This window comes from Mustelus asterias, chromosome 9, assembly GCF_964213995.1.
Source record: "Mustelus asterias chromosome 9, sMusAst1.hap1.1, whole genome shotgun sequence".
In the NCBI taxonomy this organism is placed as follows: Eukaryota; Metazoa; Chordata; class Chondrichthyes; order Carcharhiniformes; family Triakidae; genus Mustelus; species Mustelus asterias.
Window position 1 is genome coordinate 34,694,027 of NC_135809.1, and position 24,787 is coordinate 34,718,813.

At 43.3% G+C, this 24,787-nt stretch overlaps 1 protein-coding gene across 4 annotated transcripts in view; it reads right to left on the reverse strand.

Annotated features, from left to right (window-relative positions):
• Positions 1-2,858: 2,858 nt before the first annotated feature.
• The window catches only part of LOC144498597 (uncharacterized), a 41,999-nt gene continuing 20,070 nt past the window's right edge, over positions 2,859-24,787 (reverse strand). For 2 of the 4 annotated variants that reach the window (XM_078219946.1, XM_078219944.1), the window contains exons 2-3: positions 11,359-11,499; positions 2,859-8,326 (exon numbers count right to left, since the gene is read on the reverse strand). In XM_078219946.1, coding sequence (XP_078076072.1) covers positions 7,056-8,326; positions 11,359-11,479 — 1,392 coding nt within the window. In that variant the 5' untranslated portion in view covers positions 11,480-11,499 and the 3' untranslated portion in view covers positions 2,859-7,055. Of the gene's footprint in view, positions 8,327-11,358; positions 11,500-13,152; positions 13,379-22,787; positions 23,137-24,787 lie in introns of those variants that run through there. The other 2 variants (XM_078219943.1, XM_078219945.1) reach the window with 2 other exon arrangements.

Consider the following 24,787-nt stretch of genomic DNA (forward strand, 5'->3'; position numbering starts at 1 on the left):
AAATTCCATCTGCCACCTCTCCGCCCAATTTTCCAGCCTATCTATATCCTACTGTATTGCCCGACAATGCTCATCGCTATCCGCAAGTCCAGCCATCTTCGTGTCATCCGCAAACTTGCTGATTACACCAGTTACACCTTCTTCCAAATCATTTATATATATCACAAATAGCAGAGGTCCCAGTACAGAGCCCTGCGGAACACCACTGGTCACAGACCTCCAGCCGGAAAAAGACCCTTCGACCGCTACCCTCCATCTCCTATGGCCAAGACAGTTCTCCACCCATCTAGCCACTTCTCCTTGTATCCCATGAGCCTTAACCTTCTTAACCAACCTACCATGTGGGACTTTGTCAAATGCCTTACTGAAATCCATATAGACCACATCCACGGCCCTTCCTTCGTCAAACGTTTTTGTCACTTCCTCAAAAAACTCCACCAAATTTGTAAGGCACGATCTCCCTCTTACATAACCATGCTGTCTGTCACTAATGAGATTGTTCCATTCTAAATGCACGTACATCCTATCTCCAAGAATCCTCTCCAACAACTTCCCTACCACGGACGTCAAGCTCACCGGCCTATAATTACCCGGGTTATCCCTGCTACCCTTCTTAAACAACGGGACCACATTCGCTATCCTCCAATCCTCGGGGACCTCACTTGTGTCCAAAGAAGCAACAAAGATTTCCGAGAACCCATGATGTACCCTGAAACTCCATCATGGCATAGGAAGCACATGCAACAGGTCTCTGCTGTTCCAGCATGTTCCCAGGAATTAAACAATAATTTAATGTAAAACAGCTGCACAATTATCAGTCTTCAAATACTCCCATTCCTACGTGAAAATGGAATTCATGGTCCAAGCAACAATAATCACTTGATTAACAGAGACTTCACTCAAAAACCTCTACCCTCTGGAAATCTCTCACACGCTCAATGACATGCTCTTCACATAACATTAGCCACCAAAAAGAATCCTTACATTTTTCTGGCCATCATTGTTCTTCACTTGTAATAATGTCTTTTGATGAACAAAAGGGACAAATAATACAGTAAGAGTTTGTTGGAGCTGTTAAGGCAACACGTGATTCCCAGCAAGGTCAAGTTTGCAGTCTTCTGATTTACAGTAAGTATCACCTGCACCATTGAGGGAACAACTCAAGCAATCGCCTCTTCAAAGTTCCCAGGCATTTTTGGGACCTCTAGCGGCTTTAAGGCAGGCAGTAATGTGTGCCTCCCATCCATTCCTTCCAGAGAGACTACAGAAACGTATCCATTTCATAAGAAGACATAAATTACTTAAAATCTTTGATGAGTGAGCCCCATCCCCATGCGCTTCTAAATAGACCTACCTCCGTTGTTCAATGGAGCTGTACATGGCCTCATTATGTGCATTGGTTTGACAAAGCTTTGCCCAGTTGGGGATGAGGAAACTCTTGGTCTGGGAATCCATTAGCCTTTCGGTGAACCTCCTCCCCCGATCTTCTTTAGGGCCAATAGAGACACTGCCCCAATAAACTAACAGAGAAGGATAGTAACCGACCTAACCTGCAGCTTAAAAGTAGTTTTAAAGGCAACTAAACATAGGAGGTCATATGATAGTTATTTGTTAAGAAACATACATTGTACAAGATGCAGGCATCTCTAAACCCTGGATAAATACCGCCAGCATTGTCTCCACATGATCCATTGGCAGGATAGGTGCACCAGTGTCAGTGTTCTAGCTCAGACCAGCATCCCTGTGGTAACCTGTATTACCTGTATATGTGACATGCCTGGACACATCCCTGCCGGCCCTACCCGAGACTCCTCCCCCCCGGTCCAGGTATAAAGGCGACTGCTCCCCACCCCCCTGCCTCAGTCTTGACCAGTTCATCGGCATGGGTGTGCTCCAAGTCTTTTGCTAATAAAAGCACATTTGTTCTTGCATACAAACTAGTCTTTGCTCGATTGATGGTGCATCAATCCCCAGCCTCGAAACATTGACCACCCTCGATTCATTCTGCTGGGTGGGCCACATCGTCCACATACCTAACATGAGACTCCCTAAACACCCTACTTGGAGCTTCAACACAACAAGCGAACCCCAGGAAGGCAGAGGAAACATTTCAAAGACACACTCAGAGCCTCCTTGAAAAAGTGCAACATCCCCATCGACATCTGGGAATCTCTGGCCCAAGACCGCCCTCAGTGGAGGAAAAACATCCAGGAAGGAGCTGAACCCCACCTCAAGTTTCATTTCCGAGAACAAGCTGAAGCCAAGCATCAACAGCAAAAGGAGCGCATGGCAACCTGGGACCCCCACCCACCTGCTCCTCCAACCATCATCTGCCCTACCCGTAACAAAGACTGTAGGCCACGCATTGGACTCCTCAGTCACCCGAGAACTTATTTGCAGTGTGGAAGCAAGCCATCCTCGACTCCAAGAAGTTGCCTAAGAAGTAGCAAACTCCATTAAAATCCAAGGCAGACATGTGATTCTCAAAAGTGTTGAGGAGTATAGTTTCAGGTTGAGTAGAGTGGACAATACAATCAGTAGCATGAAATAGTAAAGCAAATTGCGTTCTGGTGATCACAGTGTGGACCAGAACTTTCACGGTGATGGATAAGGTAACAGTTAACAACAACTTTACAAAGCGAGGGCAACAGGAAGGTGTTTAGAGGGTAAAAGGGATTACAGAACAAAAGATTCTGTGATCTTCCTGCCATGAAAATATCATCTGTGGAATGTAATTAGTCACAGCCAACTGGACAATAAATTCATACTCCAGGATTTTCTCTTTTTTTGGTCTTTTAGTCATTGATATCAGAAGGAAAATAAACTGGGATGAGTTCAGTGGACACAGTTGTGCATGGTCTGTTGGAATAAGAGGTTTAATGGGCCAAATGCTTTTCCATTATATTGCACTCCAATGTCTTAACAATAGTTACCTCTTCTAAGTTACCTTACCTATAATTGTTTTTATTTTAATATTTCCATCTTTGCTTCAGTAATAAGACAATTATGACATGATTAAAATTAAAATACAAGGACAGAATCATTCTTAATTTTTACAGTAAAACAATTGTGCAAGTTCTTTATCAGTTTGTACATTCACTCGCATTTCTACAGTTCATTTCATTAATTCAGTTGTGCCTGCTCCACTCAAAGACAGGTCCTTGGCCCATTGACTGGTGAAGCTTTATCCTAAGCTATTTTCTTCAGTATGGTTGGCTATTGCCTTCCACGCTCAGAGGCAGGGCAAGGAGGCAAGTTCCAGTGTACCTCAGCCAGGGCGTCAATCAAACCCTTGCTGTTAACATTACTCTGAACCACAAGCAAGGCATCTAGTTAACGGAGCTAAATGGTCCTCTATTTAAGTGCTGAGTATTTAGTTTGATCATTGATTACAAGTAGTGGCAACAAATTCTCAAAAAGCCATACTGCATAATATATAGAAGTGGGTGAGATGGGTTATAACCTAATTTCTCCCTTGACTAATCAATATTAGTTCTGAGCATTATCAACCTTTGAGTAGGATGAAAGGAGTAAATATCTAAACAATTTCCTGTGCTCTGCCAAATACCATACGATTGGTCAATAAAAAGATGAGTGTCGTGTCTACATGTTCAGTATCTTTCTTATCAAAAATTCTGGGATTTCTCAATAAATTATGTATCAATATAGGGTTTTGAATTCATCCAGACTCAGCTGAATTCCTGAGAGAAGATCATTGTTTCACAACACGGATACGAGTCAATAAACATCGAACTTCTGGTTGGAAGCAACCAAACAAAAATATAGGGCTGGATTAACAAGGTATCACGAGTTCTCCATCATAACCCTCGCCCCAGAGCCATTTAACAATTGGTCTTTTAATAGACCGAATACTGGAAATCCCTTCGGGCTGAGGGTTAGGAATTTAAGTGTGTCCAGGAAGGATTTTTGGAACAATATGTGGATAGTCCGACTAGAGAGGGGGCTATACTGGACCTAGTACTAGGGAATGAGGCCAGCCAGGTCTTTAAAGTTGATTGGGGGAACATGTGGTGAATAGTGACCACAATTCTGTAAGTTTTCAGATACTGATGGAAAAGGACGAGTGTCGTCCTAGGATTAAGGTGCTAAATTGGGGGAAGGCTAACTACAACCAGATTAGGCAGGATTTGGAGGCTTTTTTTTGGGAGAGGCTGTTTGAAGGTAAATCCACATTTGGCATGTGGGAATCTTTTAAGGAGCAGTTGATCGGAGTGCAGGACAGGCATGTGCTTGTGAAAAGGAAGGACAGGAAAGGCAGGATTCAGGAACCGTGGATGACCAGGGAAATTGTGAGTCTAGTCAAAAAGAAAAAGGATGCATACACGAGGCTAGGCAATTAAAAACAGATGAAGCATCTGAAGAATACAGGGAAAGTAGAAAAGAGTTCAAACAGGGAGTTAGGAGGGCAAGAAAGGGGTCACAAAATGTCCTTGGCACTCAGAATTAAGGAGACTCCCAAGGCATTTTATACATATATCAGGAACAAGAGGGTAGCTAGAGAAAGAGTTGGTCCACTTAAGGACAAAGGAGGGAAATGTGTAGAACCAAAGGAAGTGGGTGAGATCCTTAATGAGTACTTTGCATCGGTATTCACAAAGGAGGGACACGTTGATTGATGGTGTCTTGGAGAGGTGTGTAAACCCTTTAGAACAAGTCATCATTACGAGGGAAGGAGTGTTAGCTGAATTAAAAAGCATTGAGGTAGACAAATCCCCAGGGCCAGATGGCATCTATCCCAGATTACTGAGGGAGACTGAAATTACTTATTACTGAAATTGCTGGGCCTCTAACGGAAATCTTCGGTTCTTCATTGGCCACTGGTGAGGTACCAGAGGATTGGAGGATAGCCAATGTTGTCCCATTATTTAAGAAGGGTAGCAGGGATAACCCAGGTGATTATAGGCCAGTGAGCTTGATGTCAGTGATAGTGAAACTGTTGGAGAAGATTCTTAGGTATAGGATCTATACACATTTGGAACTGAATGGTCTTGTTAGAGACAGAGGGCATATTTTTGTACGTGGGAGGTCATGTCTCACTAATTTGAGTTTTTGAGGAGGTGATTGATGAGGGAAGGGCTGTGGAAGTTGTCTACATGGACTTTAGTAAAGCATTTGACAAGATCCCTCATTGCAGGCTGCTGCAAAAAATTAAATTTCACGGATCAGGGATTTATTAGCTAGATGGATTCAAAACTGGCTTGGCCATAGAAGACAGAGGGTAGTGGTAGAAGGGTGTTTTTCTGAATGGAGGTCTGTAACTAGTGGTGTTCCGCAGAGATCAGTGCTGGGACCTCTGTTGTTTGTAATATACATATAAATGACTTGGAAGAAAACGTAGCTGGTCTGATTGGCAAGTTTGTGGATGATACTAAGATTGACGGAATTGTGGATAGTGAAGAAGATTGTCAGAGAATACAGCAGGATATAGATAGGCTGGAAAATTGGGCGGAAATATGGCAGATGGAATTTAATCCGGACAAATGCGAGATGATGCATTTTGGTAGATCCAATTCAGGTGGGATCTAGAAAATAAATGGCAGAACCATCAGGAGCATAGACATACAGAGAGATCTGGGAGTCCAGGTACACAGATCCTTAAAAGTGGCAGCACAGGTGGAAAAGGCGGTGAAGAAAGCATATGGCATGCTTGCCTTCATCAGCTGGGGCATCGAGTATAAAAGTTGGCAAATTATGTTACAGTTGTATACTGGTTAGACCACATTTGGAATACTGTGTCCAATTCTGGTCACCACACTACCAGAAGGACGTGGAGGCTTTGGAGAGAGTACAGAAAAGGTTTACCAGGATGTTGCCTGGTATGGAGGGTATTAGCTAGGAGGAGAGATTGAATAAACTGGGATTGTTCTCCCTGGAAGATGGAGGCTGAGGGGCTACATGACAGAAGTTTACAAAATTATGAGACGCATAGATAGAGTGAACAGTTGGAAGCTTTTTCAGGGCAGAAATGACAATTACAAGGGGGCATAAGTTCAAGACAAGGGGGAAAAGGTTCAATGGAAATGTGTGGGGGAAGTTTTTTTTTACACAGAAGGTGGTGGGAGCCTAGAATGCACTGCCAAGTGAGGTGATTGAGACAGTCATGTTAGCCACATTGAAGACTTATCTTGATAGGCATATGAACAAATGGGGAATAGAGAGATATGAGCAGTTGGTTTAGATAGATAAATGTGATTGGCACAGGCTGAGAGGGCCGAAGGGCCTGTTGCTGTGCTGTACTGTTCTTTGAATACAGCACATCCACTCATTCAAACAGGAAGTCCCCCTCAGAGCACTGCTGGCCAGAGGCTGCCAGCTCTCCAGTAACAACCAACCAGAGGTTGCCAGCTTTCCAGTACAAGTGGCGGCAACGGAGAGCAGTGGCCTCTACGGCACCCTGGGGCCTTCACCAGGGATCATTGCTGCATTCCTGGAGACAAGCAAGTGTGATGGGATAGCTGAGAGGTGCTGGCAAGTGAGTGAAGGGGGTGGTAGGGGACAGAGCCAAAAGATTAGGAGGGCAGGGTTTATTTGTTGGAGGCAGCCCTCAGTCTCCACCACTCTCTCACTGACTACTGTTAAGCCAAAAGACAAAGACCATGCCAATTGGTGGCGGCCTCTCCTGCATCGGGTAAAGTAAGTGGGAATTAATTGTCATTTAAAGGCCCCAATTTGCCCATTGGTGAATGGGCTGACCAACACCCCTCCCCACCACTGGCATAATTACTCTGACCGGTAGGGGGGGGGGGTGGGGGGTGCAGTTTAATGTAGGTGGGCCACATTCTCGGTTAAACTTGCCCCTCACCCTCATTCTGCTGGTGGGGAGCATTAAATCCAGTCCATGAACTATTTAATTTACTTCTTAAATGATTTGCATATGCATTTCGCAACATCCAATGAACAGAGCCAGAAGAGAATATAAACCACATTTACATACTGTAGAAACTGTAACAAGCGCTTTTGTTATCCTGGGCTTTTCCTGAACGTCCAAGTTTGTTCATAAATGGAACAAGTCGATTCTTCTGGAAAACTTTCCTTCATGCATCTATATACATTCCATTTATTAGGTAATCCATTCTGGTATAGTGCCTTCTATTGTATGACTCTGATATTCGTTTACTTATCACGATCATAACTATTATGAGAAATAATAAACCAAATAATAAAGCAGCAATTAGGCCACTCTGAACCTCCACTTTTGAATCTTCCATTTTTCCTGCTGATTTGATGTCACTTCCCAATAGTTTGTTTCTTCCTTTACTCGATACTACAGTTATAATCCCAATGAACGGTGTTTTAGCAACTGGAATCTTTGATGTAGGGGATTGTTGCGTCATCTTTGGTGTCACCTTAGCTGTTGAGGTATTAGTGGTAGTTAACTGGATGTTTGGAAGGGTGGTGGTGGTCAGTGGAATGGTTGTCCTTTTCTGAGTGTTGGTGTCTGCAAGAGTAGTGGTTGTTATTGTCTGAGTGCTGGTGACTGGAAGAGTGGTTGTTGTTGTCCGAGTGGTGGTTGTTGTTGTCCGAGTGGTGGTGGCTAGAAGAGTGGTTGGGAGAGTAGTGGTCATTGTTGTTGGAGTGGTGGTTGTTGTCGGAGTGGTGGTGACTGGGAGAGTGGTTGGGAGCGTAGTGGTCATTGTTGTTGGAGTGGTGGTTGTTGTCCGAGTGGTGGTGACTGGGAGAGTGGTTGGGAGAGTAGTGGTCATTGTTGTTGGAGTGGTGGTTGTTGTCCGAGTGGTGGTGACTGGGAGAGTGGTTGGGAGAGTAGTGGTCATTGTTGTTGGAGTGGTGGTGGTTGTTGTCCGAGTGGTGGTGACTGGAAGAGTGGTGGTTGTTGTCGGAGTGGTGGTGACTGGGAGAGTGGTTGGGAGGGTGCTGGTTGCTGTTGGTTGTAAAGTGGTCGCTGAGAGAGTAGTATGGTAATTGGTGCTTGTTAGCTGGATAGTAGTCAATAGCAGATTGGTTAGGAAGGCAGAGGTTGGTGTTGTGTGGATGGTTGGGTGAATGATCTTTGGCTTGTCAGTAGTCAATGAGAGCGCGGTTAGGAGGGGGTTGGCTGCCAGTGTAATGGAGGGTGTCCTTGTCATTGTTAATGGTTTAGTGGTCACGGGGAGAGTGTAAAATTTTGTATGGGTGGAAGAAGTTCTTGATTGAACTGTGGTTGTTTGAAGAGTGCTGACTGTTGTTGGCCGACGGGTAGTTATTTTGGTAGGAGCAAGATTAGATGTGAGATTTCTGAGCTGATCCAGAGGAATTCCTTTATCTGACAATTCTTCTTCCATGGACTCATCTTCCATGCTTTCTGAATCTGTATGCAAAAAGAATAGAAACATTTGTGCATTTCTGAAACAGAAGATATTGAAATATGGTAACTGGAAATTGGTGATTTTCAGATAGAAAACCCACACATTGTATTTTGCTGAGACAGGTTTGAGGTTCTGATACAATGGGTTCATCTGATGCTCTGGAGGTTTGGGTTTAAATCCATGCAAGGTTGGGGGGATAAAAAGCCTTAAGTTTTCTGTCTTGTTCAAGAGTGACACGGAAAATACAACTTCAAGACTTCTCTGTAACCATTAAGAAAAGCTGACGTAATATTTTGTCCCATTATTTGGCTACTCAACTACTGATATGGCGCAATTTCTCATCCCCATCTTAGGTGAGCACCTGCGGAAAGCTGGATATTGCCTGAAATAGCCTAGTTATTTAATCTCAGAAATACCCGAGAGATTGGCTACTACAGATTTGGTAAGGGGTTAAGTCGTGGTGTAGGTCTAAGACCTCATTACATCTCCATTAGAAATAGAAAACTCCCAGTCTGTGCCCAGGTTACGACACCACACATTGCAAGGGCTCAGACAATGTGCCTATTACCTGATCCAAAGTCAGAAGGACACTGCCCAATACAATATTGATTTTTGTGGTCAAAAGGTATCAAGTTTAATTCATCGTCCATGCCACATTTGCTCATGATTTGCTGGACTTTGCAGTGCAGTCATTTCTTGAACAGGATCCAGATTTGGTCTGAATAACCCAACAACACTTACAGATTAGACTTAACTGTGTAAGGAATCGGAGGCTGGACAGTGAACACAGAACTGGATGTCTGCCAGAGTCAGCATCTTCAAGGAGAGGAGGGAATCCCGGGTCCGTGGCTGAGGAGAGGATGTGCAGTGGGGACTGATGCCAATGGCTTCAGCTGGGTCCCGTCCCCAAGCCTACATTTGGAATCTGGCAGCATGACCTTGGATGACTTTGCCAAGTAGAGGATGTAGATGAGAAACAGGAGAGGAAAAAGAACAGTTCCAGCAGGGAAAGGAAGGCATTGTAGGGGATTCCCTGACTATGATTGGCTAGGTAAAAGTAGAACTAAGTGAAGGCAGTTTGAGTTAGTTGGGCAATGGAGGAGAGGAAGACAGCATAGTCAACAATTTCAAAGGACACAGGTTGAGAACCCTAAAATAGTTACAGCACAGAAGGGTGTCACTTGGCTTGTCGAATACATGCCAGCTCTCTGCAAGTGCAACCCTGCTCGTCCCATTTCCTTGCCCATTCCCCTTTAGCCCAGCAAACTTCTATTTCCTTCAGATAATTACCCAATTCTCTTTTGAAAGCTATAATTGAATCTGCCTCCACCATACTCTCAGACAGCAGTTTCTAACTACACACTGAATTACAACATTTTTCATCGTGCTACCTTTGGGTATTTTGCCAATCGCCTTAAATCTGTGCCCTCTTGTTCTTGACCCTTCTGCCGAGAGGAACAGTTTCTCTCCATTGGCATTATCCAGAAGCCTCGTGATTCTGAACATCTAAATCAAATCTCCTCTCAACCTTCTCTAAGGAGAGCAACCCCAGTTCCTCATCCCTGGAACCATTCTTGTGAATATTTTCTGCATCCTCTTTATGTGTTCCCATTCTTCCTGAGGTGTGGTGCCCTGAATTGGACACAGAACTCCAGCTGAGGCTGCACCAGTGATTCATAAAAGTTTCACCAGAACTTCCTTATCTTTGTACTCAATGCTACCTTTTATGAAATCCAGGATTCCATTTGCTTTCTTAGCCTGCCTGGCCACCTTCATATACTCCAGATCCCTCTGCTCATTCACCCTCTTTAGAATTGCATCCTCTATTTTATATCATCTCTCCTCATTCCTCCTACCAAAAATGAATCACTTCACACTTCTCTGCATTAAATTCCATCTGCCATTGATCCAACCACATGACTAGCCTGTCTAGACTCTCTAAAATTGTTAACTGAAAATTGTATCTTGAAAGCTCAAGTCTAGGTCATTGATATACATCAAGAAAAAGCAGGGTCCTAACACCAACCCCTTCACTATAGGGCTTCCTCCAGTCCGAAAAACAACTGTTCACCACTACTCTCTGTTTCCTGTCACTCAGCCAATTTCATATCCATGCTGCTATTGTCTCTTTCATTCCACGAGCTGTAACTTTGCGGACAAGCTTGCTACGTGGAACTTTATCAAGTGCTCTTTTGAAGTCCATATTTACCACATCATCTGCATTCTCCTCATTTTGTCCTGAGTTATCATTTAAAACTTCCCGACCATCGAAGTTGAACTGACAGGCCTGTTGTCGCTGGGCTTACGGTGTAATATATAGAATTCTCCAATCCTCTGGCACAATCCAAGTTTCTATGGAGAATGAAAAATTATAGCCAGTCTCCCCACCCTTATTTCCCTCTGTATCCCTGGATGTATCTCATCTGGTCCTGGTGACTAATCAATTTTAAGTACAGCCAGCTTATCCAATAACTCCTCTTCATCGATTTTTAGCCCATTGGGTTTCTCAATTATCTCTTCTTTCATTATAACTTTGACAGCATTTTCTTCAATGGTAAAGACAGATTCAAAGTATTCTTTTGGTACCTCAATCATGTCACCTACCTCCATGTCTAAATCAACTTTAGGTTCCTAATCAGCTTCACTTTTTGGATTTAGCTGCCAGTCTCTTCTCATACCTCACTTTTTTATTAAACTCTCCCTCTGCACTTTCTATATTAAGCCTAGTTCTCAATTGTGTTATCCACCTGGCATCCGTCACATGCACCCTTCTTCAACCATTCAGGAGCTCTGGTTTGTTTGCCCTACCTTTTCCCCCTTGTGGGAATATACCTTTACTGTACCAAAACTATCTCCTCCTTAAAGCCAGCCCATTGTCAGGCAAAGCTGTAATTAAACAATTTTTGATTCACTTTATCTGGGTCAGATACACTCCCCTAAATTAATTATTTTTACATTGGCTTGTAATCAGACATATATTATTCAGATACAATAAACACATTTATGTGAAATTTAGCTTAAATGGCAAAGTTACCTCTTTGTACAACGTGGCTTATATATCCTGTTGAATCTATCAATGGGCAAGCATCCTCAGTTGGACAATAAAAAAGGTAGCAATTTGGAAATGAATTCTTCTGTCTTGGATTAAATGTCATAAAATTGCACCGATTTTCTCCTTCCAAACAAAACAGAATGAGTAATGTTTAGTTCACCAGGCATCCACATTAAGAAAATCTACAGTACTGTTTTATTAAGGTTAGCAGAACAAATAAAACCTGTGGTAGAATATTAAACCAAGCGTTTGTAAAGAACTTGCATTTTCTGAGGTTACATTTTTTAACAAAAAGAAATATTTACTTTTTTTCTTATTGTTTCTTCACACCCACTTTTTTCCCTTTGGGTGGAAGTAATAGAAGGATTCCTGAGCTGTATATCAGCTCATTGAACCGTGTTATTAACACTCTTTCCATGGCTAACAAGTCCTAGCATTGGACTCAAACCCAAAGCTTCTGGTCCAGATCACTCTGCCACAAAACCTCCCGATATCTACCATCTGAAGCAGCACGAGATGAAAATTACACTGGAGGCACAGGAATTATTATGGCAGATTTTGACTTGTACAAGCAACTAGCCAAGTGCGTCAGCAAAAAAGTCTGGATAGCTTTCGAGTCCAAGGCATCATTTGAATCTGACCAGTGAACTATGCGAGTCTCAATGCAGTTTTCCACTGTTGAGCGTAGAATGACGAACAGCTGGAACACTGACATTAGCTTCAGGTATGTCCTATGGTGGAGTGGGGCTAGCATGTCTGAGCTGGCAGCAACCTATTATTTGTGGGGTCAGGAGGAACAATACTGCCACTCCCAGTCCTTCAAAAAGAATCACAGACCTATTTGTGGGATCTTCTTTGTTGGATTGCCAATTAATATTGAGCAGAGCAGACAGGACATGGTAACACAGTGGTTAGTACTGCTGCCTCACAGCACCAGGGACCCGGGTTTGACTCCCAGCTTGGGTCACTGTCTATGCGAAGTTTGCACGTTCTCCCCCCATGTCTGCGTGGGTTTCCTCCGGGTGCTCCGGTTTCCTCCCACAGTCCAAAAGACGTGCTGGTTAGGTGCATTGGCCATGCTAAATTCTCCCTCAGTGTAACCCGAACAGGCACCAGGGTGTGGTGACTAGGAGATTTTCACAGTAACTACATTGCAGTGTTAATGTAAGCCTACTTGTGACACTAATAAATGAACTTAAAAACTTAGAACATGTGTTCAAGCCAGAACTCTTCCAAGATTTCAACTGGAGTTCAATGAGTGCATTTTAAAACTTCTAATTTACTTTAAAGATAATATTTCTTGATATATTTAAGGGTGGCATCGAACTGATGTTCAATTACACACCTGAAAATGGGTTTAATCATTTAAAAAAAGCATTTTAGCCACAGTGTCAATCCATCATCTGAGAGTAATCTGATTTTAAATGACTAAAAATATAGAATCACTGGAATACAGTCAGTTTCTTAGCACATTAATTTGATCTTTAGAGCCTTCTTAAAGGCCCACAAACGAGCACAATTAGTGGAAACCCCAGTGGAGATGAATTCCTCCTGCTGCTGTGACCTGGCTTCCAGCACAATGTGTTTTTTAACTAACGCAAAAGATATGGAGACTCCTGCAGCACTGACTGCAATTGGTGCTTAAAATTCCACAATCCTTTGCAGCAATTTCAACCAAATTACACCCTCCCCCAAATAAAAGTACAACCAAGCAGAAATTCCAGGATGGTATATTTACATTTTCACAAAGCACACAGCTAAAATGTATCAGCTTACAAAGAAACTCGGTGGCACCCACGCCCAGGAAACTGGCTGTTCAGCCATGTCCCGAAGGATAGTTTGAATGTCTGAATGATTGAAGTTGTGTGTTCTTCTCCTCTTGGCCTGGTGCCACGCGCTGCTGCCCTCTGGATCCAGATGATGTTTGAGTGCGTATGATTTTTGTACTGGTATAATAGAAATATTGTTCAGCCATTGCAGCCACTTGAGAGTGAAGTGAAAGAGCCAAGCGAGGTTCTTGTTCAGCCTGCTCGTTCTCCAGTCTGATGCTTAAAAGGACAGGCTGAACTATCATCTAAGAGCTATTCATAGAGTCATTACGGCACACAAGTAGACCATTTGATCCATCGAGTTCATTCTGGCTCTCTACAGAGCAATTCATTCTCCTGCTTTATCTTTTTGGTCTGTAGGGAAGTTACTTGCTAGTTTGGTGCTTTACATCTGTACCTATGCTAATTGATGTGCAAATGATCAGTCAGGAAATTTTTGTGCATCTCCCTCTAAAAACCACCAGTGGATAAAACACTAATCTTAAAAAGGTGAAACAACACTGCAATCAACAAGGCAATTCCAGGCTAATGTCTATCCAGAACTGTTGAGCTAGAGGGCCCTGATCTTTGCAGACAAAAAGAACATGTACACACATTGTGCCTGTTTCAACTAAACAAAATAAGTGACACCATTCATTGACTCATTCCTCAAGGCAATGCCTTAACCAATCAGGCTCAAACTGTCTGGTTTAAATTTCAAACAATGCTTGGCAGTTAACAGTCAGCTGGTACATTCTCCAAGGCAACGGCTCAATGAATCAGAGTCTACTGCCAACCAATCAGCACTTTCTTCTCATACTGATATAAGGGGAAAACAACAATTTATACTGTATTATTGTGAAGTGTCCTGACAGTGCAAAACAAAAAGCTTCAACATGTTTCTTTTTCCAGCTATATTAATTCAGGTCTCAGATCCCTTCAAACTCAAAGAATAACGATATAAGAAAGAACCTTGCCTTGTCACACCTCCAGGACATATTCCAAAGTCCTTCACAGCTCATTTATTTATTTTTAATGTGTACTAAGTAGGCAAACATAACGCAGCAAGGTTATTCAAACAAAAAATTATGACACTTAAATTATTTTGTACCATACCTTTTTGGTGAGGGAATAATGTTGAGCAAGAAAGTGTACTTCTGAAGAGGTTGCCTCCGTTTAATGTCCCATCAACTTGTACATTACTCCCTCACTACTCCAGAAAGGCAGAGGCATTGAAACTGAACCAATAATTGCCCCAGTTTCAATCACTGGTCTGTTCTAAGTTAATACAGATCTGACCTTTTTAGACTAACTCATTACATCAGTAGAATCATAGAATCCCTACAGTGCAGAAGGAGGCCATTCGGCCCACCAAGTCCGCATCGACTATAATCCCACCCAGGCCCTGTCCCCATAACCCCATGCATTTACCCTAGCCAGTACTGTTGAATATTAAATATCAGAACTGGGTATAATCCAAAATTGATAGGAGTTTCTTTTTAATCTTCTGTATATCTATAATTAAGACTGAATGTGCTATTCCAATTCAAGTTGTAGTGGATCCAAGGACAAAAGACAAAGCAGAAATATTAAGAGGTTATTTCGAAGTCTGTATTTATGAAGAAGGAAAACTTCCAAAGTCAAATAACGAAGAAACGAGCTAGGAAATATGTATTAAATGGAAGAGTGATATGGTGTGTTGCTCAGGAAAAAGATCGAGAGGTTATGTGGTGGATAAATCTGAATCCATCAGCACAGTTTTTGTTCTCCAGTGATTTCTTGGAGAAATCTGCAAAGCTACTGAATTTTCAACTAAGGTTTCTGCCACCAACAGCTTGCCAGTACTGTGCCATTATCATAGAGTCACAGGTTTACAGCATGGAAACAGGCCCTTCGGCCCAACTTGTCTCTGCCACCCTTTTTTTACTACTAAGCTAGTCCCAATTGCCCACATTTGACCCATATCCCTCTATACCCATCTTACTCATGTAACTGTCTAAATGCTTTTTAAAAGACAAAATTGTACCCGCCTCTACTAATGCCTCTGGCAGCTTGTTCCAGACACTCACCACCCTCTGTGTGAAAAAATTGCCCCTCTGGACCTTTTTGTACCTCTCCCCTCTCACCTTAAACCTATGCCCTCTAGTTTTAGACTCCCCTACCTTTGGGAAAATATGTTGACTATCTACTTCATCTATGCTCCTCGTTATTTTATAGATCGCTATAAGATCACCCCCAAGTCTCCTAAGCTCCAGGAAAAAAAGTCCCCGTCTATCCAGCCTCTCCTTATAACTCAAGCATCCTAGTAAATCTTTTCTGCACTCTTTCTGGTTTAATAATATTCTTTCTATAATAGGGTGATCAGAACTGCACACAATATTCTAAGCGTGGCCTTACCGATGTCTTGTACAACTTCAACAGGACGTCTCAACTCCTGTATTCAATGTTCTGACCAATGAAACTAAGCATGTCGAATGCCTTCTTCACCACTCTGTCCATCTGTGACTCCACTTTCAAGGAGCTATGAACATGTACCCCTAGATCTCTTTGTAACTCTCCCCAACACCCTACTATTAACTGAGTAAATTCTGCCCTGGTTCAATCTACCAAAATGTATCAAAAGTAAAGTATATTTATTAGATACAAGTAGGCTTACATTCAAATTGCAATGAAGTTACTGTGAAAATCCCCTAGCACCTCGAATTTGTCTAAATTAAATTCCATCTGCCATTCCTATATGAAAAAGAACAGTAATGCCAAACAAACCAGATACAAAACTCTAAAACAAGGGTTTGTGAGCCGCTTTCAAGGAGTCCACCAAAAATTAAACAAAATGCGATAGCAGACCAATCAGAATTGGGACAAAGACCAATCAGAATTGGGACAAGCAGTAGCTAAGATGTCTTGTCGGGGTCTTTCTGTGTTTGCACAACTTTAGGTAGAAGTATGCAGAGAGAGAGAGAGAGAGAGAGAGTAAAAGCATGGTCCATGAGCAAAGCAGCAGCAACAACAGATTTCGCATGTAGCACAGAAAGGAAGATCCCACAATGGGAGGGAGGAAGGAAGGAATTCAGCAAATCTTGTCCTCAATTATAAAATGTCTGCTCTATGTTGCTGGTAAAACAGCAGCTGGTAAGAGCCAAGCCTGTGGCGGATGGTTACAGCCACTGCACAAAAGCCCAAATGTTTGGAGAAGTATTTATGCACCTTTGGGTCAATGCTTGTGCAACTTGAACAGAAAAACACAATCAACACAGTTAAGGTTTGTTATAATTCCTGTGCAGCCGAATTATATTAACCTAAATCATTAAAGCAGATTATTAGCAAGATATATCATAATTTTGTAATTCCATGAGTTAATTTACAAGAATGGGAAAGTTGCAATTGAGTTACTGTCTAGAATACCACTGGGAATTGTAAGTACCCAGTACCATATTTATACGATTTGTGTATTTTCTTTTCAGTATTATGCTTGCTTAAAGTGCAAAGAACTTGCAAATTGAGGGGATAATTTTTTTGAGATGTCTCTGGTCAGTAGGAGAGTGTGAAAGAGAGAAGTTGAGCCCCAGAAGAGGGAAGATTGTAGGAATGGAATCAAATCTTAAGTAAAATGAAAGCAACAGATGTCTTTTTAATTGTATTGATAATTTTTCTACAGAAAAAGTACTTGTGATGTGTTGTGGGTAGTCTGCGGAAGTTTTGAAACATGGGAGCGGCAGAAGCAAAAACGATTGAGAAACCCTAGCCTAAAGAAAGCACCCACAAAAAAGCAGATGCCTCTCCATTTAGAATCATAGAATCCTACAGTGCAGAAGGAGGCCAATCGGCCCATCGAGTCTGCACCAACCACAATCCCACCCCAGGCCCTACCTCCATAACCTCATGCATTTACCCTAGCTAGTCCCCCTGCGCTAATGGGGGGCAATTTACCACAGCTAATCCACCTAACCTGCACATCTTTGGACTGTGGGAGGAAATTGGAACACCCGGAGGAAACCCACACAGACACGGGGAGAATGTGCAATCTCCACACGGTCAGTGCTAACCGCTGTGCCACACACTGCCTATGGAAGGGAGACTGTGACCCAGTAGCAGTATTCACCTCCACCAAATCAGCTCAGTTCAGAATGGAAACCAAAGCCTGGACAAGAGATCACTGCTCCAGTATATGCTCCAAATCTCCAAGTGGGAAATATTTACAGTCCAAGAGAAATTAGCTAGTAGGATCAGCGACCAGAACCTCAGCTGATTTTTCAGTAAAACACCTCAAAAGTACAATCCTATGTGCCACACTACAGCAGAAATCACTTAGAAACATAGCCACCTTCAGGGATATTTGGTGCCCTTTTGCTAAATACACTTGCATCTTCTCCACTTAATCCTTGAAAGAAATATAACTGGACTACCTCTCTTCTGGTCAAGTCTATACTCTGTCCGCTGAAGTAGCAACTCTACCTTTGTTCCTCTCTGCAAGCAGTTCCAAATTAAAGACATAGCATCCACAGGAACCAATGTGATATGGTGCGAGAAGCTGCCAACAGGTTGGGCAAATTGTTTCAGCAGAAGTAAATCGTGGTATTTTGGCAGCTGGATAATGAATCATCTGGAATGCCTCATTGCCATGTCTCCAGTGTGCTCTGTAAGCATCAATCAATGCAAGTTGAACCATTTCAATTCAATTTGCCTCAACAAAAATACAGCTGTCCCATAGTAATGCCTGAATCCTCTATGCTCTGGCTCCGATACTTATGGAGAAGCAGGGAGGATGTGGGAGACTGTTGTTACATCGATACATGGGACCTTGCTGCACAAGCAGGACATTTGGCCCTTTTCCTCATCTCTGTCTTAAAAGAGAGACCTCTTATTCTGAGACCGTGTCCCCCCCCCTAGTTCTAGTCTCTCCCATAAGGGGAAACATCCTCTCAGCATCCATCCTATCAGGTCACCTTGGGATCTTATAATCTTCAATAAGATCACATTAAATTCATCTAAACTCTAATGGGTTATGGGCATAATTTCTTCATGAGAAAAGCCCTTCATCCCAGAAATGAGCCAAGTGAATCTTCTCTGAACTGCTCCTAATACAACAATATCCTTTCTCCAATTAGGAGTCCAAAAACTGTACATGGATGTGATCTCACTAAGACCCTGTACAGCTGCAGTAAAACTTTCCAACTTGAATATTTGATTCTCCTTGCGATGAACAACAACATTCCATTTGTCTTCCTAATATCACTTGCTATACGTGCACACTAACGTTTTGTAATGAATGTACAAGAATTCCCAGACAATTCCTCTCTATTTAAATAGTATTTTTCTATTCTTCCTAGTAAACAGTACAATGAAACTCATGTCTTGTCCATCTCCGATTTCTTTCACTACACCAATAGTGATCATTGTTTTCAGCTACTCACTTCCTACGCTCCGGAATTTTTTCCCTAAACCTCTCCATCTCTCTCTTTTTCCTCCCTAAAGCACATCATCCTGAGCAAGCTTTCCAAAACCCTGTCCTAATGGTGTTTTTGGTGAGATTTAATTTTTTTGTAGAATTAAACTCTCACAAAGCGCCTCGGGATAGTTTGCTACATTAAAAGCGCTATATAAATGCAAGTCAATCATCAGCTCTTGGTCCAAGTTACTCTGGTTTCTGGTGGTGTAAATTAGATTGCTGATTCCTAGAGTGTAAAGGTAAGTTTGATTTTAACTCATACTGTTGCATGGCTGCAGCATAGCAAGGACTTCCCATACTTTAGCAGCCACCTCTCTCACGGTATGGTAGCGGCACGGTAGCACAGTGGTTAGCACTGCTGCTTCACAGCTCCAGGGTCCCGGGTTCGATTCCCGGCTCGGGTCACTGTCTGTGTGGAGTTTGCACATTCTCCTCGTGTCTGCGTGGGTTTCCTCCGGGTGCTCCGGTTTCCTCCCACAGTCCAAAGATGTGCGGGTTAGGTTGATTGGCCAGGTTAAAAATTGCTCCTTAGAGTCCTGTGATGCGTAGGTTAGTGGGATTAGCGGGTAAATATGTGGGGGTAGGGCCTGGGTGGGATTCTGCACCTGGGTCGGTGCAGACTCGATGGGCCGAATGGCCTCCTTCTGCACTGTTGGGTTTCTATGATTTCTATGAAAAGACCAGAATTGACAAGGAGGTCCAACACCTGATCAGCTGCACAAGCTTAGCTTTCCATTAACTATGGTAAACAAAAGCCCGAGTGTGCAGAGAGTTGATATCACCGCACTTCTGTACTGAAATGAGGCCTGGACTGTGTATCTGCAAAACAAACTGCTCAAGAATTTCCATCAGCAATACCTCTCAGCGCAGGAGGACCATCGAGCAAATGCTAATGCCCTTCATGAAACCAGCTCCACAAGCATTCAGGCAAATCTCCTGCAAAATCAACTTCAGTACACTAAGTTCAGAAGGAGTCACATTGGACTTAAAACGTTAACCGTTCCTCGCTTCACAGATGCTACCAGACCGGAGTTTTTCCAGCATTTTGATTGTATTTCAGATCACCAGCATCTGCAGCATTTTGCTTTTATTCGATACGTTGGACAATGTGTCCAAAAGTCGAAAAGCATCGCCCCCAGCAAGTCTTGTTTTATCAACTCCCCAAGGGAAGATAAAATAAAAATTTTCAAAGTCACTCTGAAGCTCTCCTTGAGATGCGATAGCACTGACATTAATAACTGGGAGGAGCTTGCTACCACAAGTTCAGAATGCCAATAACTTGTCCATCAAGCTGCTTCAAATTTTGAGTCACAATGTCTAAAATGATGAGGCAGAGCGGTGACAGAAGGGGAAAAAAGGCAAATCCTGCCCCTTGGATGCCAACACCTCATGGGACATCCTGCCCCATGTGCCAAAGATCTGCAGGTCAAGAATTAGCCTATTCAGAACATGAACACCCATGGCAGCAAATTCCAAACCAGGACAGACGCCAGTCTCGAATTGAGGTCAGCTGCCGTCTATTACAGTTTTCAACTTTTCTTAGCAAACCAGAAGTTGTTTGGGTCGATTTTTTCACCTTACTGCTCTTCAAACACAAGGGCCTGAATTTTTCGGATGGTGGCAGGGAACACGTTCTCACCGACTCCAACTGCCCTGCTGCCTATTTACACTCCAATGAGCGTTGATTAGCATTAGGCATGACTTACACCCCACAATCTGAAGGAAGCCCCACCATGAAGAGCTGTCAGCCAATTGGATTGGCCGGCAACTCTCCAGTTCCTGCAGCAACAGTGCTGCAGTGGCTGAAAGAGGAACTGCAGGGAGTTGCCCAAGGCCAAGTCCTGGGAACCAGAAACCCAGATAAACTGTAAGGGGCCCCAGGACGGGGAGGGTATGGATGGCCTGGTTGGGGGGAGGGGGAGCAATAGAGGTCACCAAGCCACAAGGGAGGAATACAGAGAGAGTAGGAAAGAACTCAAACGGGGAGTTAGAAGGGCAAAAAGAGGTCACGAGATGTTCTTGGCAGGCAGGATTAAGGAGAATCCCAAGGCATTTTATTCATACGTTAGGAACAAAAGAGTTGTCAGGGAGAAAATCGGACCTCTCAGGGACAAAGGAGGGGAATTATGCTTAGAACCCAAGGGAATAGGGGAGATCCTAAATGAATACTTTGCATCGGTATTCATGAAGGAGAGGGGCATGTTAACCGGGAGTGTCTCGGAGGGAGGTGTTGACCCGTTAGAGAAAATCTCCATTACAAGAGAGGAAGTGTTAGGTTTTTTAGGGAACATTAAAACTGACAAAGCCCCAGGGCCTGATGGCATCTATCCTCGACTGCTCAGGGAGACGAGAGATGAAATTGCTGGGCCTCTGACGGAAATCTTTGTCGCTTCTTTGGACACGAGTGAGGTCCCTGAGGATTGGAGGATAGCGAATGTGGTCCCGTTGTTTAAGAAGGGTAGCAGGCATAACCCAGGAAATTATAGGCCGGTGAGCTTGACGTCCGTGGTAGGGAAGTTGTTGGAGAGGATTCTTAGAGACAGGATGTATGTGCATTTAGAACGGAGCAATCTCATTAGTGACAGACAGCATGGTTTTGTAAGAGGGAGGTCGTGCCTTACAAATTTGGTGGAGTTCTTTGAGGAAGTGACAAAAATGGTCGATGAAGGAAGGGCCGTGGATGTCGTCTATATGGATTTCAGTAAGGCATTTGACAAAGTCCCACATGGCAGGTTGGTTAAGAAGGTTAAGGCTCATGGGATACAGGGGGAGGTGGCTAGATGGGTGGAGAACTGTCTTGGCCATAGGAGACAGAGGGTAGTGGTCGAAGGGTCTTTTTCCGGCTGGAGGTCTGTGACCAGTGGTGTTCCGCAGGGCTCTGTACTGGGACCTCTGCTATTTGTGATATATATAAATGATTTGGAAGAAGGTGTAACTGGTGTAATCAGCAAGTTTGCGGATGACACGAAGATGGCTGGACTTGCGGATAGCAAAGAGCATTGTCGGGCAATACAGCAGGATATAGATAGATTGGAAAATTGGGCGGAGAGGTGGCAGATGGAGTTTAATCCGGATAAATGCGAAGTGATGCATTTTGGAAGAAATAATGTAGGGAGGAGTTATACAATAAATGGCAGAGTCATCAGGAGTATAGAAACACAGAGGGACCTAGGTGTGCAAGTCCACAAATCCTTGAAGGTGGCAACACAGGTGGAGAAGGTGGTGAAGAAAGCATATGGTATGCTTGCCTTTATAGGACAGGGTATAGAGTATAAAAGCTGGAGTCTGATGATGCAGCTGTATAGAACGCTGGTTAGGCCACATTTGGAGTACTGCGTCCAGTTCTGGTCGCCGCACTACCAGAAGGACGTGGAGGCGTTAGAGAGAGTGCAGAGAAGGTTTACCAGGATGTTGCCTGGTATGGAGGGTCTTGGCTATGAGGAGAGATTGGGTAAACTGGGGTTGTTCGCCCTGGAAAGACGGAGAACGAGGGAAGATCTAATAGAGGTGTACAAGATTATGAAGGGGATAGATAGGGTGAACGGTGGGAATCTTTTTCCCAGATCAGAAGTGACGTTCACGAGGGGTCACGGGCTCAAGGTGAGAGGGGCGAAGTATAACTCAGATATCAGAGGGACGTTTTTTACACAGAGGGTGGTGGGGGCCTGGAATGCGCTGCCAAGTAGGGTGGTGGAGGCAGGCACGCTGACATCGTTTAAGACTTACCTGGATAGTCACATGAGCAGCCTGGGAATGGAGGGATACAAACGATTGGTCTTGTTGGACCAAGGAGCGGCACAGGCTTGGAGGGCCGAAGGGCCTGTTTCCTGTGCTGTACTGTTCTTTGGGAGTCAATCCCCAATCAGAAGGGGTCTTATAATGGAAGTCCACCCCCCACCCCACCTACCTGAGATCTAACTTTATTTCGAGTTCCCCCCAACAAAGCCTCAATCTGCCCACCAACCTTAAAATTGTGGCAAGGCAGTAAATGGTCAGTGTCCATTAATTGGTCACTTAATGGTCTCAATTGGGGCGAGGGCAGGCTTCCGTCCAAGGCCATGTATACCCCAGCGTAAAATATAGACGTTTGCTTCACCTGTAGAAATTGATATATTATACAATCATAGCAATTACTGTTTGAAGTCATTGCTTACCTGTTACAGGTAGGTCAGTACAGCACCTGTCATGGCACTCTTCCACGGTGTCTGTGTGGAACGGAGCCGGGCTCTTCAGCCCTTTTGCTAGGGCAACTTTTATGTCAATTATGACATTCCAGGTACTTGAGAAAGTGCACTTGGACTCTTGCAATAAGCCCCTGTGGTTTGTAAGTATTGTCAAGAGCAACAATAAAAACGATTCACTGTGACGCCAAACCATACTGACTTACAAATTCTTGGGCACTTGTTTGACAATGGCTGGGCACACATTAGCTGCAGAGTAACAAAGTCTTAGATAGTTCTGAGAATATGGTGACGTCAATGTACAGTCAGTGGGAACCAAGTCCTGTCAATTTGCAAAGAAAAGAGATTAAACATGGATTAATTGATAGCATTTTTAAACTCACACATACTTCAAGAGATCCAAAAGCTGCAATATAATCTAGAAAATTTTAAATCAAACTCTTCAATACAAGTTGCTGACTGAAATTTTCACGGTAACTTCATTTGCAGTGTTGATATAAGCTTACTTGTGACAAAAAAATACTGAAACATTTTTAAATGAAAGCTAAATAGCTGATGCCTAAAAAGAAATGAAGCAAGTGACCATGTTGCCCCCTTTATTGGGCCACCCCTTGCAGAGCCCAACGTAAAGTTTAAATCCTAATGTTGAGGGATGCCCCTCGCCAAGTAGGATCTGGGTGACTGTCCCTCAGTAATTCCTTGTGGTGCTTTGGCTGAGTTGCAGCATGGAGAAATATACAACTGAGCTGCTCTGGAAATGAAGGCTGCATAATGGCCACACACGACTGCATCTTGATCAGACTTCTCCTACAGGTCATAATATTTCCTCCTGTCCCAGTGCTTTCAATTTGCCACATATTTCTTGCAGACATAACAATGGTAAAACAAGACACAAAAGCTAGCAAAGAATTAACAGAACTGCTAAGGGGAGGTGATGGCTATTGGTATTATTGCTAGCCTATTAATCCACAAATTCAGCTAATGTTCTGGGGAATCAGGTTCGAATCCAACCACGGTAGATGGTAGAATGTGAATTAATAAAAATATCTGGAATTAAGAATCTACTGATGAGCATGAAACCATTGTCGAAAAAACCCATCTAGTTCACTAATGTCCTTTAGGGAAAGAAATCTGCCACCTTAGCTGGTCTGACCTACATGTGATCCCCAGAGCCATAGCAATAGGGTTGACTCTCAACTGCCCTCTGAAATGGCCTAGCAAGCCACTCCGTTCAAGGGCAATTAGAGATGGGCAATAAATGCTGCCCAGTCAGCAATGCCATGTCCCACGGATAAAAAAAACATGCATTTTTAAAAGAATCTGTTAGCAAACCACTTGGAAGATGACACGTCAGAACATTTACAGAGAATCTGAAAGAAGTGGGGTGGAAGGAAGTTTAGTCAAAGTAGCTGTGGCACTCAATGGGCATTGAATGAATGTGGTCAGTAGCTTATCCCCATCCATCTTCAGCTGCTTCATCAACAACCTTTCCTCCAACAGAAGGTTAAAAGTGAGGATGTTCACTGATGCACATACAAGTGTTTGATGCCATTCAAAATCCTCAGATAATGAAGGTGTCAGCGTCCGCATGCTGCAAAGCTTGAACAACATTCACGCCTGGGCTGATAAATGATACATTGATTACACACCAGTGTCAGGCAATGGCTTAAAATAAGAGAGAAATCAACCACCTCCCTTTGATGTACAAGATATTTGCAATTTCTGAATGCCCATCACCAAATCACCAGGGTGACCGTACAAGAGGTCACGTACCAACCGACTCAAAAATAGCTTCTTCCCTACTGCCATCAGACCTTTGAATGGACCTACCTCGCACTAAGTTGATCTTTCGCTACACCCTAACTATGACTGTAACAATACATTCTGCATCCTCTTCTTTCCTTCGCTATGGTATGGTATGCTTTGTCTGTATAGCGCACAAGAAACAATACTTTTCACTGTGTACTATAACA